Here is a 15,775-nt window from a genome sequence, read left to right as displayed (position 1 = left end):
GCTGAAATGTTGGGTGCCTGCAGTTGGCCGTCTCTTCAGTGCAAGGACTGTATTTTTTTAATACACTTTTGTGTCAGGAGCCGTTAAAATGAGGCTCTTAGCTCTTACCTATGTACCCTAAGGAATGAATAGTAAAATGTGCCATAGGGAGACCAGAGCTGAGCTTGGGATTAGCTGTCTTCTACTTTTTTTAATTAATTTGCTACAAATTGCACTTGTGTTGAACACATTTTCCACAACTTTGTACTAAATATGACAAAAGTTTTTTAGCCAAGAAGTGAAAACACTGAAATCGGTTATTTCACATTTTCTCTTTGAAAGACACCTAATATATATTTTTAAAGGCTGCAGAAAAAAACAGGAGACAAAATGTTGCATTTGACCCGAAATAAAAGGTGTTTCAGCTTTTTACTTCCATTTATCTTGCTTCTTTTAAGTCCCAAAGTTATTTGTTTCGTGATTTGCATGTTTTGTGGTTGTGTTTTTCAATTCTGTGAGCAAACCAGAAATAATTTACTTGCCAGCTGTATTCTGTGCTCCCAAGCTAAACTGTCTGCACAGTCTGTTAAACAAAGTTTGCTTTCTCCTGGGGGTTTGTTTTCTTAATATTTTTGCCACTTATTTCCCTGAGAATTACAATGAAAATAAGAGTTCAAAACGTCCATTTAGATCACTTGCTGAGCTTTGAATACAGTCTGCTGTTGTTGGAGGCTCTAATATTTTAATGAATGTTTTTCTCTTGCAGGAATACTCTGGGACTCTGATATGTGCCAAGATCTCTGATGGCAGACACTACTTGCACAGAAACTTACAGGATCCTGCTGCGTAGGCAAGACCCACACATACGGGGAGATACAGCACTGTTTCCTCTTGGAATTTGAGAATGGATGATAGAAAGAACGTCCTTTTCCAGCCTGGTATGCCCGCAGACTCGTGGGGCGTATTTGCCCTCTCCCTGCGGTTGCAGGAGGTGTCCATAAACTCAGATGTGGGTTTGCCTGAGGGTGGCCTCCCACCATCGCTCGCCTGTGTCTTATCGGCATGGTTGCTCAGCCAGTCCCCGCTCAAGTCAAGCCTGGCCCCGCTGAGCCCAACCCAGAGAAATTACTGCTTTGTTTGAAGTGTGGGTTCTCTCTCCCCGACCACCTCAGAGGGCAAACTACAACCTTAGGTGTACGTGCAGTTTGTAGCACTCTGCGGCCTTAAGCTAGGCTCTGGTGCTTAGACTACAGACACCTGGAGGAAGTGTATTGCAGAAGTTTGCCCTGTGAGGAAGGGGGTTGATGGCAGTCCTCTGTGCTGGCTCCTCTCCTGGTGTGGGGCTGGGGAAGCCTGCCTTGTGGGGAAGGCCTGGTAGTTGGGCTCAGGTAAAGGGAGACTTTTTGTCCCAAGAGGTTGGAAAGGTTTAGCCTTTGTGGCTGGGAAGTATTACTGGCTCTGGGTGCATTTAATAAAGGGCAAGGGCATTTTTAAATCAAGTTTTAAAGTGTATGTATTGGTTCTTTGGGATTACACACACACACACATTTTATTTGCCCCTACTTGCTGAGTTTAAGCTTGTCCTTGTGGCTGTGATAGCTAAAAACCTTTCTGGGAGACAACAGCCATCTGCTCCTGATTTCTTAATCGGAGGAGATATGGAGATCTGGGAAGCTGCTAGAAGGAGTTTGTAAGCTGGGTTCAGACAGGATCCTGGGAGAGATCTCTTCATCTTCTGAAGAGAGATGAAGCTGAGGAAGAGTTATGGAGTAAAGGTGCTCTGTGTGATGGGATAAACAGTTGTATAGGCTGAAGGTTTATGTGGTTGTTGGGTTTTTGCTCCATTTCAGAATGGATGTGGCCTTTGTGACTTAGCCACGTACATCAGTCACCTCACAACATCTAGCCTGTGCTGAAGAGAAAAAGCCCCACTGCTGAAATGGGAAACTGCAGCTGCTGCCAGAGCAGGTAAGGGATCCTGTTAACAGTGCACATTTTAAGCATAACTTGTTCATCTCCTGCCCCCTCAGCTCTTGAGGGGACCATGTGTCTGTAGGTAAGCAGAGTAAGGTTTGACTGTTATTGAGGCACCTTTTCCTGCCTCCTCTTCCCCTTTCACTGCAGTATTTTGTTGTCTCTTGAGCAACTTTTGGAATGCTTCAGAGTTACGTTTGAACCCCATGGTGTTACTGACCCTGGCCAGCTGTGTCCCAGCTATGTGAGGTGACAGATCCCGTGGCTCTGCTGGTGTTGTGAGAGTGCAGGGCACTTGCCTCATCCAGGAGGAAGAAGGGGTATTTCTTGCGGAGGCTCAAAGCCTATGGCCACCCAGCTTCACAGCAGCAAGCCCAAATTCTGTGTGCCTGAATTCCCACCCTGCCATGGTGCAAGGCTGGTTGCTCACAGAGACGTGTGGTGTTATCAGCTGGGCAGGGCTTGGGACACACAATTCCAGAGCAGAAAGCTTTTACTGTGATCCTCATTCCCCAGGTGACCAACTTTGATCTGTCAGTATTTTAGGGCTGACTGGGAGATATTTTTAGAAAAATTGTTCGTTTCTTTCTGATTGAGAAAGGTCCAGAACAAAGAGGCTTTGGGGGAAGCGAAAGGGCAGCAATTTGTCAGACCTCGCCTAGAATTGTCACTTTGAGCTACTAGTTACCCCTGTGACAGTAAGGAGGTGTGTACCCTCTTCTAAGGCTTTCCTGCATTATCATCCCATGACAGTTCATCCCTGTCACTGACAGGGTTTTTGTCCTAGTAATTATAAACCAAAATCCAGGATGTGAGACACAGTATAAAATATGATGTATACACATGGTGGCATGTGCATTTCAAAGTCTATTGGTGTGTACTAGCAAACCTACATAGGGGCTTTGATTAAGCAATGGGTCTGTAATGCCATATGCTTGGAGAATTCTAAGCACTTTCTGTTGGACTTCTCTTACACTAAGAGGGAAAGATGCAAAGTAGGTTAAATTGAGAAGGGACCCACCTGGGTTGTGTTCTCATGGGAGGAGGACTCCAGGCTAAAAGAGGATCCCAGGTATGAGAGGTGCACAGGGAATGTGCTCCCCAAGGGCAGCGGGATTATCCACAGAGGAGAGACCAGGCACCTTCCAGGCATTTTCTGAGCTATTTGGTAGCCACAGAGATCAAGGGGACTGCTTTCTGATGGGAATACTTGATTGTTGAGTGAAGTGCAGGATGGAGGGGTCTGGCGGGTGAGCTTATATTGATGGCTTCAATCCGTGGACCAAAATAGCTGCTTCCTTCTCTCTGGGCTATTTAAGGGCTTGGAGTCGGCCTTTGCACGGCGGTCTTTGGGCTCCGATTGGCGCAATTCACACAACCTCAGTGCGGAGCGGAGGCTGGCAGTTCGCCAGGCGTGTGATGTTGTTAAATTGTAAATGAGAAAGGATCCAGACAGCTGCGCTCCGCATTGCGGATCAGCAGAAGCATCAGAGAGCTGTCTATGGTCATTATCAAAAGGCAGGCCAAAGATTCACAGATGGTGGAGGTGGTTCCGTTAGCCGTCATGTCCATGCATCTTCATGGTGCTAGAGGAGAGTGCTAGGGAGGCAGCAGTGTCAGGAAAAAAAAACCCCACTTAAAAACTCTGTAGGGCGCATGGTAGGACTGGGGAGAAGATGAAAGCAGCTCTCAGGTGAATGAGTTTGGATTTTTTTTTTTTTATTATTTTTTTAAGAAGAAAAGTAGCTTGCCAGAGGTGACTCCAAATGTCGCAGTGTGACACTGCACCCGGACACGTGGGTCACGCTCATCTATGAAAGGGGCTGGCATCTTTAGGAGCTGGTATCAGTCACTCGCTGACCTGTGCTGTGATGCTGTGTGTGCAAAAAGCAAATTTGCTGGTAATGGGGAAAAAAACATTTTTCAGGCAGCCTGAAAGGACGGGAGCAGTCCACCTACAGAATGTAAGTCAGAGGGTAAACCTTGGATTCCTTAGATTGTTGTCTACTTCCTAGTTCTGTTTGAAAGGACTGCATCTTCATAAACATGTGGCTTCCCCACTGACTTTTCAGTGACAACTAACACTTCTGTTTCTGAAGAGTTACACACAAAATGGTGAAGACTTTTTTGGGGAGTTTAAACTGATGCCACTTCACTGATTTCAGTGGAGCCCTGCCTGTATTCACCGGTTGTGGCTCAGCAGGTCTTCCTGAGAAGATCTAATACAGAAGTTCTGTGAAACAGGAGAATACGTACTCTGCAAGCAAAGTAAGAGGAAGGGACTGGATTGGAAAGGATTTTTGGAGCAGGATTAATCCCTAGATAACCACCATCCATTTGGGCTGTAAACATCAGGTTGTGTTCCTAGGAGCCAGTCTTGGTCCAGATGAAATGAATTGGTTTTGGCTGTGAGAGAAGCAGCTTGTATATCAAAGAACTACTGTCAAATTCAGCTATTTCTGGATTTGACCCTTTGTCAGTAGCAGCTAAAGCCTGGGACGGATGCAGGGAAGTGACTGTACATCAGATGCAGATGCACAGCTGAGCTGTTTCAAGAAACTGGCATGTAGATCTTCGTGTTCTTCTGCAGAAAATACACGTTGGTGCCCCAGGGCTGACAGCACTGCATTGCCTTGGAATTCCTTTTTTTAATGCCAAATAGGTACAAATCTCAGGAGAATGACTCAGATAAATGAATCAACAAAAAGATTCCGCAGATACCAACGGGCTGGTAAATGCAAAGTCCAAACAGGCGATCCTTCTGTGTTGCATTGAGAATGAAGCTGGTCTGAGGACTGACCAGCCGGGGTCAGTGCTAACTCGGGTAGCTCGGCTTCATGTAGCACTGTGCAGTATAATTGTGCCTGAACCCTTCCACCTGTAAGAATGCAGTAGTGGCCTAAAATACCTCCTAATTCCTTTGCTAAGAAGTCAGGCATTAGGTCATGCTTGCCTTGCTGTAAGACAAGATGTGGGAGGCTGAGAATCATCCAGCTATCCAGGTGAAGTTATAGCCTGTAGAGAGGCTTCTCACCTGTCAGTGAACGTGAGGAAGAAAGATTTGCTTTTCAGGGAGACCAGCAACAACTGCACAGGCCTCTCTATACAGCAGTTCTGTATTTGCCACTTCTGCAGCCCCAGATCTTCCTCTTCAGAATACGGGAAATACTTGAGCTCTTCATCACTGACATTGTGTTTAATGTTCACAGTTTAGTGAACATTAGCTAGATTAAGTAGGCTTGTTGCTGTAGGGAAATATTTTTGTCTGGCTGAGGATCCCCATCCTACCCTGTCATCTGTTTTGATTATTGCAATAGCAGTTTTTAGGAAACATGTTGAAGTGCCTGCTCATGAGTTGTGATACCTTTCAGAAATCATCTCTGGTTGCTCTGGCTTGCCATGGGTCTCACTGGTCTGTCATCTCTGCAGCTGTCAGTCCCACAGTGGTGCTGTGCAGCTTTATTAAAGCTGTCCCAGGGAGGTGTAATTCTGGACTGGCTGAAAGCCTCATTTTCTTGCCTGAGGAAGTCATGACTTCATGCTTTTGTAACTGTTAACAGTTGGAGCCAAACTTGCCTGTTTTGGAAACTGTGATCTGCTAAGAAGCTAGACCTCTCCTCATCTCATATTCTGGAGCAGAAAACAGACGCTGAGAAAGCTAGAGCCAAAGCAGAGAGCCTACGGACTTCTACTTGGCGCCTCTGCTGTACTTGAAGGTCAGTTTTCTTTTCAGCAGGATACAAATACTCCGTTAACAGTTTGTAATGACTGTAGTGATCTAAATCACAGTGCACGCTTTGACTTGCAGTGGTAGGTCAGATGGCTGTGTGGCACAGTGTAGGGAGGTGGGGGCAGGGTAAAGCTTTTAATGCTAGCTTGACCTTTGAAAGGAAGGGAAAGAAAAAGATCAGCTCCCTCCAGACAGCTTGCTTTCTACTGTGGCCTGCTTCTCGCTGTTACCTACAGCTGTAGAGCAGAGGGGTCTAGATCAGTCCCCTGAGGCAGCTTCATTTCCCTCTGGTAGACTGGCACTATTCCCAACCCTGTGTGGGGTAGGTCCAGGGCAAGGCTGGGAGGATGCAACACCACATTGATGTCTGATACAGTTCTGTTATCAGACCTGCATCTGGTTCGTGAGCATACAGCTGGCTGTCACTTTGCCTGAAACAACAGTTGCCAGGTTGTTATGGCAATGTCCTGACAATAGTGCTGCTGTGTCACACTGCTACTGACCAATTGTTCTCTTGGCTTGTTTTTCTTGTATTATTCAAGCTGGATATGGCATGTGTGTATAAGTATTCTAGCCTTAGTGCTGCCTTTTTCCTTTTTTTTTTTTTTTCTTAAGAGGTGAAATTCAGGCAACTTTATCAGGAAGCAGTTAGTTGTGTCTACATATAAACAGGAACTTCTTAGAATCATAGAATCATTTAGGTTGGAAAGGACCTTTAAGATCGAGTCCAACTGCTAACCTAACACTGCCAAGTCCACCACTAAACCATGTCCCTAAGTGCCACATCTACATGTCTTTAAAATACCTCCAGGGATAGTGACTCCACCACTTCCCTCAGCAGCCTGCTCCAGTGCTTAATAACCCTTTCAGTAAAGAAATTTTTCCTAATATCCAATCTAAACCTCCCCTGGCGCAACTTGAGGCCATTTCCTCTTGTCCTATCGCTTGTTCTTGTCTGCTCTTGATGGAGCTGGACCTATATAAACTAATAAGAGATATATTCAATTAGTCTTCATGAAATACAGCATGAAATGTAATCACATGCATCCCAACTTAATAGAAAGCCCTGTAATTGGTAAGTGCTGCATTAGGATTAGGTCATTCCTGAGGAAGGCTGCCACATGGCTCTTCCTCTTTCAGAAAAGCAGCAGCTTAAGGACAGTGAGGAAAGGAGGGGGCCATGGAACTTAAAAAAAACCACCACAAAAAACCCAAACACGAAACTGCCTCATTTGTGGGGTAGGGTTGGCAGCAATTCCATGACTCTTGCATAAAGAAAAGCAGTAACTCCTCCAAAGACAATATACAAAGCTCTAACAGATGATCTTGAGTTGTATCCACATGTTCACTCTGTCAGCTCAGATTAACCAATTGTCAAGTTATTTATTAACTGCTTGAGAGACTTAGTTACTTAATTTTGGAAGTACAGCCTTCAATAACATCAGGGTACTTGTAGCTTATGCCTGTGTTGTAATCGCAGTGGATTTTCAGCTTCCATCAATTCCATATTCTTGCTATTACCTTGCTTTGGGCTCTTAGGCAAGTGGTAAACAAAAAACTGATATTTGACAAAATTCCTAAAAATTGCTTATGATACAGCTTTTTTCCCCCCTGTTAAAAAGCCTTGAAATACTAATTATGATGGCATTCACCAGGTTTGCCAACCAGTAAGTCACTACTGCTGCCACCTTGGCTGCAGAAAGAGGAAAGGAAGGGTCTGGAGCCTAGTTGGTTTAGTGTGTATACATACATATATATACACAGGTCTCAAGAATACTTGTGGGTTTTGTACCAAGGAGGACTTTTGAAACCTATGTCTTCTCTTTAGTCACAGTAAAACAGCATGAAAGACAAAACTGCTTTCTTAATGTGTTAGAACTGTAGACTTAATTAGGAATTTAATACAAAAAGTTAAAATACTGTCAGGTGTCTTCTGCAGCAGTGAAATGAACACATTACAAGGAAAGTCTGTGTTAATTTGCATGTATTGACAAAAGTGCCACAAAAATTCGAAATTCTATTTGTCCCTTTGCAAATTGATAAAAAAAAGCATGATACAGAAATCTATCCATACATAGCATGACACTTTTACAGGTAAGACATTTGTACATCCATTTAACCTCAGGTGATCCACTCATTCAGCCTTGACCACTCAGGAACATTCTGATTTTTCTACTTTCCATTTTCAGCACTGAACATTCGCTCCTAGAAAGAGAGAAGTAAACAAACAGCAGCTGAATAAGAGTTTGGGAACTATGCTTCAGCAGTGCAGGCTTAAGTCACTATTAAGTAGTTGTCAGTCAACAAGAACAAGGGCCTAGATCAGGTATACTTGGTGTGTATTTTTTCCCCCAAAACACACAGTTCAATTAATCCCATTTGAAAGACTCTCCATAAACTGACAGAAGACTTTCCTGTGGCCTGGCTGTACTCAGCATATCTGTTCTTGGTGCCTCCTAGTTTATGTACAAACATGATTTATTTCCAGCTGACTATCTGAAGATTATTTATATGTCTTGTACCACTGCTGACAGCTAACGAGTTTAGAATTAGACTTAAGGGACTTTTCACTTTGACAGTAGTGTTATCTTGATTAGCTGCCAGTCTAAACACTGCCTTGGGCCTCCAACAGCAGGTGTGGCTGTGTACATCTGGCATGAATTCTTTCTTGAGATGCAGTGAAGTTTACCAAGTTCCCTTAATTTAGGTGGCCAGTTTGCTAGCTGCCTGTCCTATGTAACGTGTAGTGCCTGTATAAAAACCCGATTGGACTTGCTTACAGGTTCCTAATCCTTAGCCATAGCACAAGGAACTGCAGGTTAGCTGCAGTACTTGGAGGAACACGAGGTGACAAGAGGCAGCATGATGTAACATCTACCTTTAACATCCTCTCCAGTTTAATTGCATCTGCAGCAAATTTTCTGATCCCATCAGATAATTTCTCCACAGCCATTTGGTCTTCATTATGGTGCCAGCGGAATGCCTTCTCATCCAGGTGGATCTTCTCAAGCTCACATGCCTGAGCTGTGCAAGGGGAATAGAAAGAGAGACAAACCATATTATCAGATTATTATCAAAAACCACAGGCTTCGTAAAACAGTCTCAAGATTCTGACCATCTCTAGCTGTTGAAAAATTTCAACCACTACTTTCAATATGACTTGCTACAGGAGCACACTTTGGGATGCAGGATTGAAAATGTTCCTGATCTGGTTTGGGGTGGGGGGGAGTAGCCTAGATAATCAGTTTTTCTTAAAACACAATGTTTATGTGTATGCCGTTATCTTCTATCTGCTTCTGAATGGTACGGAACTTTCAGGCCTTTTATAAAGAATTATGCAACAGTCCTACTGCAGTGAGACATTCTAAGCAAATACGCTGAACAATTAGGTCTTTGATTATTTGGCAGTACTTAACAAAAGCTGAATTGATAACATGCCTACAAGCCAGCTAGCACCCTGTAAGCAGCAACCCATGACTACAGCTGTGCACAAGTCTCATCTGAGTTGTGAAGTAGCATTTTAATAAGGCTACAGAAGAGTAGTGCAATGGAATATACATTCAGAGCCATCGTGGCACAGTATCACTAGATCAAATCACTTAGTCTTGCATACGATTCATTTCTAGAGTTTCTGGAGGGAACACACGCCTTTTGGCATGTCTAGAGCTAACTGCATTACTGATGCAATATTAACATAAGATTAAACCAGGTTTGGCATCTTTGCTAATATTCAGTAACATTTCATCCTGAGCATATGAAGTATAAAGTTCCTCCTTCTCCTCTCCCTGTCCTCTCAGGGGAGGGTGCACAGGATTTATGCACACTCAAAGCCCATTGTAATTCCAGTTAGTGTACTCCGTGGGACCCAAGACCCTAAAGAAGCGACTATGTGTGTCAGCAACTGTACCAGTACTGTTGTAATGTGGCTACAGTATTTCCTTTAGAAGAGGGGTCAAGACTTACCCTTAAAGCAGAGTGGAAGCAAGCACCGGAGAGCTGAGTTGGAACCACATACTCTTAACATTCAAGAAGAAAGGGAGACTGAGCAAGCCCACGTTACACAGAAATGGACTTACCCTCTTTTACACTGAGTGTGGGAGTTAACTTGACATACTCTTTGCTGAGCTCTGCCAAAAGCTTGGGCGAAATAGTGAGATAGTCACAGCCTGTAAGCGCTTTTATTTCTCCTGTGTTTCGAAACGAAGCACCCATCACAATAGTTTTGTAGCCAAACTTTTTGTAGTAGTTATAGATCTTAGTGACACTCTTCACTCCTAAAAAGGAGAAATCAGCAACTTTCAGAATAATTCATTTGGAGTACAAATGATTATTTAGAATATGCTCAAAACCAACATTTTTTTCATAAGAGAATTTATGTGAGTAAACTGCAGTTTGAATGAGTAGCTATTGTATTTTTAACAATATGTTAAAAGGAAAGCTTACCTGGATCCTCTGAAGGCTCATAGGTTTTCTTATCTCCATTTGCAACATACCAATCCAGGATACGTCCTACGAATGGGGAAATCAGAGTAACTCCAGCTTCAGCACAGGCCACTGCCTGAGCAAAGGAGAACAGCAAGGTCATGTTGCAGTGGATCCCATACTCTGCTTCCAGAACCCTGCAGACATAGGCTGGCTTAAAACAGCAGTTTGCTCACCTACTGAATTTATAGCTTAGTAACAAGCTAGTAGGTTAAAACTACTGAATTTCTTGACTTAAATTAGGAATGTGGTGCAGTTTATAAGCTTTAAAGTTTTAAGCTAACAGCAAATGTTTTGCCCTGCCAGATTCTGCTTTATTTAATGCTGTTCCTTGAACCAAATGCAGACAACTTAGCACAATATTTCAGGAAACTCTGTGGCCTGGCCCTTGTATGAACAAACTTTCCCTATTTCAACAGAAGGCTGTAGCAGAGCATCTTGCTTGCTAGCTGTAGCCCTAGTAACAGATTCCTGGTGCAGTGCTTTCAAAACAATTCTTTATTTTAAGTGCAGAATGCGTTTGTCAGGTGCGTGTGAACAGGCAGAAGCATGCTATGAATCACCATACCAGGTATAGAAATACTTACTTGCCAGCCTGGATTCCTTCCCACGTTGAGGAGAGCTTTATGAGAATACGATCTTTACCAATTCCTGCTTCCTTATAAAGGTCAATGAGGCGCCTGGCCCTTTGAATCATTCCTTCCTTATCAAAGGACAACCTTTGAAATAAGAGCAGGACTGCTTAAAACTATTTATTTTTTAAATGCTCTCCCCCCAAACCCCATTAAAAAACTTTGTCCGTGTTATCAGCATTTCTATGCCAATAGCAGGTTTTTGTTCTTAGAGATGCTTCCTGGATTGTGAGCCCATCAAGTAGGTGTATGACAGCACTGCTACTCTTTGATTCAGAGGATCCAGAGCTCAAGATAGCTTTCCTTGAGAAAGTTATAGACTAAAGTTTTCCTCAAGTTTTTCATAATGAATGCAGAAGCTGAGCATTAGAACTGAATTGGCAAGGAGTAGGTTAACAGACAAATCCTATGCAAGTCTTGAAATAAACTGTCAAAACAGATCTCTTGGTAAATTGAGAAGACAGTATCACACAGAAGAGAACGAGCAAAACTAAGTATACTGGAAGCATGAGGTTTCCCGTGCTTAGGAAACAACAGGAAGATTACAAAAATCCAAGTTCAGCATTACCTGTTTTCCTAAAGTTTTTTCACAGAGTTATAATCAAGCAAACTAAAGGAAATCCATGCTCTAATTAAACAAATATTAACAATATAAACCCTTGTTAATCTTATAACAGTGAGCTGTCTAGTTAAGAACATCGTTCTCCGACTCACATCATGTCTCTTTTTGTATGTACAAATATCCAGGGTAACCCAGAGGAAAAAGAGCCAACCTTGCATCTACTTCTGTGGACACACGGCCAGGTATCCTCTTCAATATTTCAGCTCCAAATAATACAAAAAGTTTGTCACAAGCATTTTTGATCTGTTCCTCTTCTGACCTGAAAACCACAAAGAGCAAAATCATTTCTATGCGGGGGGGAAAAAAGTGCATTCACACCTTGCCATGGATTTGAAGATCAAATTTCACAGCCCTTTTAACATTAAATTCCAGAGTTCAAATAGCCACTTCTGCTCTGCTCCATGTTTATGTTCTGCCCTCTCCATACCACCAGGAGCATTAGCCTTTGGACACTTTCCTATAATGCTGTCAACTCAAGAGTGTTTTCCTGAGCAGTCCTAGGCCACACGTGAACTGGTAAATGGAGATACACTTCTTCAAAGCACATCTGAAACCTGCATAAGAAATTTTTCTTTAAGGGTTGAGGCTTTTTGGGGCAGGAGATACACCCACAAGTACATGAGGGGAAAACCCCAGTACATTGCTAGTAGTACTAAACACTATTTGTATAAATAAGGCATCTTAAATATAGATCTACTGAGATAAAAAAAACTCTTTACTTACCCGCCAAGTTTTTTGCCGTAGGCAACAGCATCATCCACAAGTTCCTGGTAAGCTGGCATCTGAGCAGCAGCTAGTATCAGAGATGGGTTTGTGGTGGCATCCAGGGGCTTGTACTCATCAATTGCTAGGGAAATAAAAATAGCCTGTTTGAAACAATCAGCAAGCCTGAGCAATTAAAAGGATTTTGCTCAACTATGTGAGAATGTAAACACTTATGGCTGCAGGATAGTAGCGTTCATGATGATAGAGCAGACTAGTGCACAGTGATGTTTAAATACCACTGCCTGAAAGCTGGCTTGGGCCAGAAGTACCAGAGCAAGGTTAACAGAGCTACAGTAATAAGATACAGCAAAGTTTACTTGCTACTATAGACATTGCCCAAAGGAAATAAACTTGTAGAAGTGACAGATGAAGAGAAGTGGTACTAATTTTCAATTAGTCCATATCAACTAATTTTCAGTTAGTTGAATTTTCAATCTGTCCATATCATATTCACCAGCATAGCTGAGTTCCAGGAATCACAGGGGGAAAGTAAAGACAAGGGGATCTTTCTTCCCTTCTAGCAGTTAGGCATTTAGGTTTTTGTTTGTCTACAACTGTTAGAACCAGAGCAGGAGAAGAACTCATCTGTTAGGCTCTAGCAACTTTTCTTACTGCATTTTAAAACTTCTTCAAATAATTGCAGACCATTTCTTAGTATCTGTTCTTGTGATTTCCTTGTACTACTAGGCTTCCTTCCTTACAGAAGGTATTTGAACCTTTGGCTTACCTTAGGTCCTGGACTACACCTATTTCAGGTGATACCAGTTGTTTACCAGAGTAGGCTGTGACCATGCATTGTCTGGCCCTAATCACAGCTGAGCTGCCTGGCATGCAGAGCCTGACTCAGCAAATGGGGGAGAGCCTCTGCAGGCCCTTCAGCAATTTCTGCTTACACGCTCCCTTGTTAACCCAGCTAAATGTCAAAAATAACAAAATATTTATAACCAGCTCATTTTCCCCAGCGTTTCTGCACAGGGATGAAAAGCCAAGTTAGAGAGTGCAACTTTATTTTTTCAGTCATAGAAGAAAATAAGTATTGTTTTTCCATAGCTCCCTCCTAAGCAATGATCGTGATCCTGGAGCAAGCCCACTCCATACAAACACACTTCAGTTCACATGGATACTGCTTAAAATAAAGCAGTACGCCAGTGAAACTCAGTTCTGAAGCATACGCACAATTTTAGAGAAGTATATTTTGACAGAGTTTATTACTTCTTTCCAGTCTTGCAGCATTTGAAGGCTCTTAGAGGTCTCTGGCAACATGCATAAATTAATCTCATTAAGGCTGTCACCTAGTTTTCCTCACGCAGTCTTCCTCTAGATCTGCCAGAAACCAGTTAGCAGCCTGTGTTTTAGCTGTGCAGTACAAGCTTTCAGTGAGGGGTCCACGACCGTTGTCCCACCTTTCCTCATTGTCAGCACAAAGCAAGCCAGGCAAAAGAGTAAGCGTATACTGGTCCGGCTTAGTTAAAAAGGAAACCTAGCGCAGCTACTAAGAGGCCACCACCACTTACGGCAGGTACTGGCTTCAGAAGCCATTCAAACCAGCATCCTTTCCTACACCATACGGACACGTTTATCTAAACAAAACTGGCAAGTGGTGTTAGCAACAACGCCACCTTAATCAGCATCAGTGTTTAACTTGAACAGGGAGGGAGTCAGATGTTGACTGTAGCCTTGTTTGGACTGTAAGGAGGACCCACTGGTGACAACAGGCAGCCAGAGATCAACTGCAAAACTGTTTCAAGGAGCTTGTTAAGACTTCCCAGTGGGCAGCGCTCAGCCTCCTTACTGTCACCTCTACACAAATACCCCCTCGGCCATCGCAAGGGTTTTGTTTTTCATTATGCTTTTTTGAAACCAGGGTAGACAGCGTTTCATGTTTTAAATTCATGCCATTTCAGCACACGTTGGGCTTTAGCCAGGTTTGTTGCTACTCGAAGGTACACAGATCTGACAAGGCTAAAGTTATCTAGTCACTTAGGGTTTCCAACTCTCCTGATGCAATGCTTGATAAAGCTGCATCAATGCTCTGAACCCTTTGTGGTACTGTGGTTGTCTCATGTCAGACGGACTCTTAAAGGCAAGTAACAAGTTTCTCTGTAATGTTTCGTGCAGCCTGACACTTGAAATCAAGCAATCCAAAGCATTTAACAGATGTACGTTACCTAGAGTTAGTGCCAGTATGTAAATACACACAGTGTCCTGAGGCATGTGTCTGAGCTGTTGGCTGCCTCTGTGCACTCTTAATCTTAAATTTACTAATATAAGACATTTGACAGTTGCCATTTAGGATTGTTTATTCATCGCTTATAGGATTAGGTAAGCAGCAGATGGATTACCGCAGGCCTCAGTGACGGCAGAACAGGATCCAAGCGTTGCTCTACGCAACCCAGAGACATTCACGGGAGGGATTTTTCAGTTCTGATGTACTGAGAAAGTTGCATGCCTGTGCAGGTGCTCAGGCAGTGACAGCTTCGGAACAAGTGGCTTTATAATCGAACGCCACCTCCCTTCTGCTCATTCCCATGAGATAAGGAGAACAAAAGCACTCTTGCATTATTTTCTTTGCTTCACAACTGCTTTGCTTCCGCCATTTGTTGGGGGGGAATCAAAACCCAAATCTACGCTGGTTATTGGAAAAAAACAACTTCGTTAGCCCCACAGAGCTTATCTTGTCGAGTCTGGCACTTATTAGTAACAGCACGTGGAGCTGACCGTCAGGGTTTGCGCACGCCGTACGTCAAACTGGAAAAAGAAATCACTGGAGGGTCTGGCAAATGTACTGCACGGATTGGATCAACCCTACAAGCTGCCAGCTGCAAAGGCTTGGGTTCAAACCAAGCGTATAGCAGAAGGAGACGCAGTAACCGGCAAACTCAGCTGGCAGGGTGCTGCCCGTTCGGCCTCGCTTGGGACTCGGTGGAGCCAGAGCCCCTTGGGCTGCAGCCCCGCGGCAGTTAACGCCCGGGCAGTCTTTCAGACCCCGACCCAGAGGACACGGGGTGGCTCGATCCCCTCCTGCCGGGACAGACCTCACAGGGGCCGGGACCCCGCAGCCGGATCCCGGGGGGAAGCCATCGGCACCACGCAGCAGCCGCAGCCGGCAGCCCGGCGAAGGCAGGCCCTTCCCGTTGCCTGCGGCGGAGCGCCCCCCCCCCCCGCCCAAGAGCGGCCGCGGCCTCCCCGCCCCGCGTTAGGTAACGGCGCCTTTCCCAACGCCGGCCTTATGCAACGCGCCGCGACCGGCACCAAGCGTTGCACCGTACCGGGCGCACGGCGACCCCCCCCCCCCGCAGCCAGGGTGGTTCGCTCCCCCTCGGGCGCTCGCCTCCTCGGCCGGGCGCTCCCACTCTCCATGGAGGGAGGGGGGGGGGGGATGCGGTGACAGGTCTTCCCCCCCCCCCAGCCGCCCCTCACCGTTGAAGTCCCCGGTGTCGGCCACCACGGTGGTGTGGTGCTTGAGCTGGTCCAGCACCGACTCCATCTTCTGCCGCTTCACGGGGGACACCGACATAATCCGCGGGGCGGGGAGGGGGGCTCGCGCCACCTATAAGGAACCCTGCGTGCCCGGAGGGGAACCGGCCTGCG

General features: G+C 44.6%; 2 protein-coding genes across 3 annotated transcripts in view; one reads left to right on the top strand and one right to left on the bottom strand.

Annotated features, from left to right (window-relative positions):
* GATD1 (glutamine amidotransferase class 1 domain containing 1) overlaps positions 1-11,616 on the top strand; it is a 27,397-nt gene extending 15,781 nt beyond the window's left edge. The window contains exons 8-11 of the mRNA XM_050897966.1: positions 746-917; positions 1,830-1,947; positions 5,514-5,669; positions 11,545-11,616. Of these exons, the coding sequence (XP_050753923.1) occupies positions 746-764 (19 nt within the window). The 3' untranslated portion in view covers positions 765-917; positions 1,830-1,947; positions 5,514-5,669; positions 11,545-11,616. The remainder of the gene's footprint in view (positions 1-745; positions 918-1,829; positions 1,948-5,513; positions 5,670-11,544) is intronic.
* Positions 7,651-15,775, bottom strand: TALDO1 (transaldolase 1). Of its 2 annotated transcripts, none has more exons than XM_050897964.1 (8): positions 15,605-15,775; positions 12,143-12,266; positions 11,571-11,678; positions 10,753-10,884; positions 10,127-10,302; positions 9,760-9,957; positions 8,562-8,707; positions 7,651-7,888 (listed from the first exon to the last, which is right to left on the bottom strand). In XM_050897964.1, exons 1-8 carry the CDS (start codon positions 15,699-15,701, stop codon positions 7,856-7,858), a joined length of 1,014 nt encoding a protein of 337 aa, XP_050753921.1. In that variant the 5' UTR covers positions 15,702-15,775; the 3' UTR covers positions 7,651-7,855. The 2 variants fall into 2 exon arrangements, with proteins under 2 accessions (XP_050753921.1, XP_050753922.1); XM_050897965.1 differs by lacking the exon at positions 15,605-15,775 and adding an exon at positions 14,527-14,808.

This window comes from Gymnogyps californianus, chromosome 5 (assembly GCF_018139145.2).
Source record: "Gymnogyps californianus isolate 813 chromosome 5, ASM1813914v2, whole genome shotgun sequence".
Classification (NCBI taxonomy): domain Eukaryota; kingdom Metazoa; phylum Chordata; class Aves; order Accipitriformes; family Cathartidae; genus Gymnogyps; species Gymnogyps californianus.
This window is presented reverse-complemented; position numbering and strand designations above follow the sequence as displayed.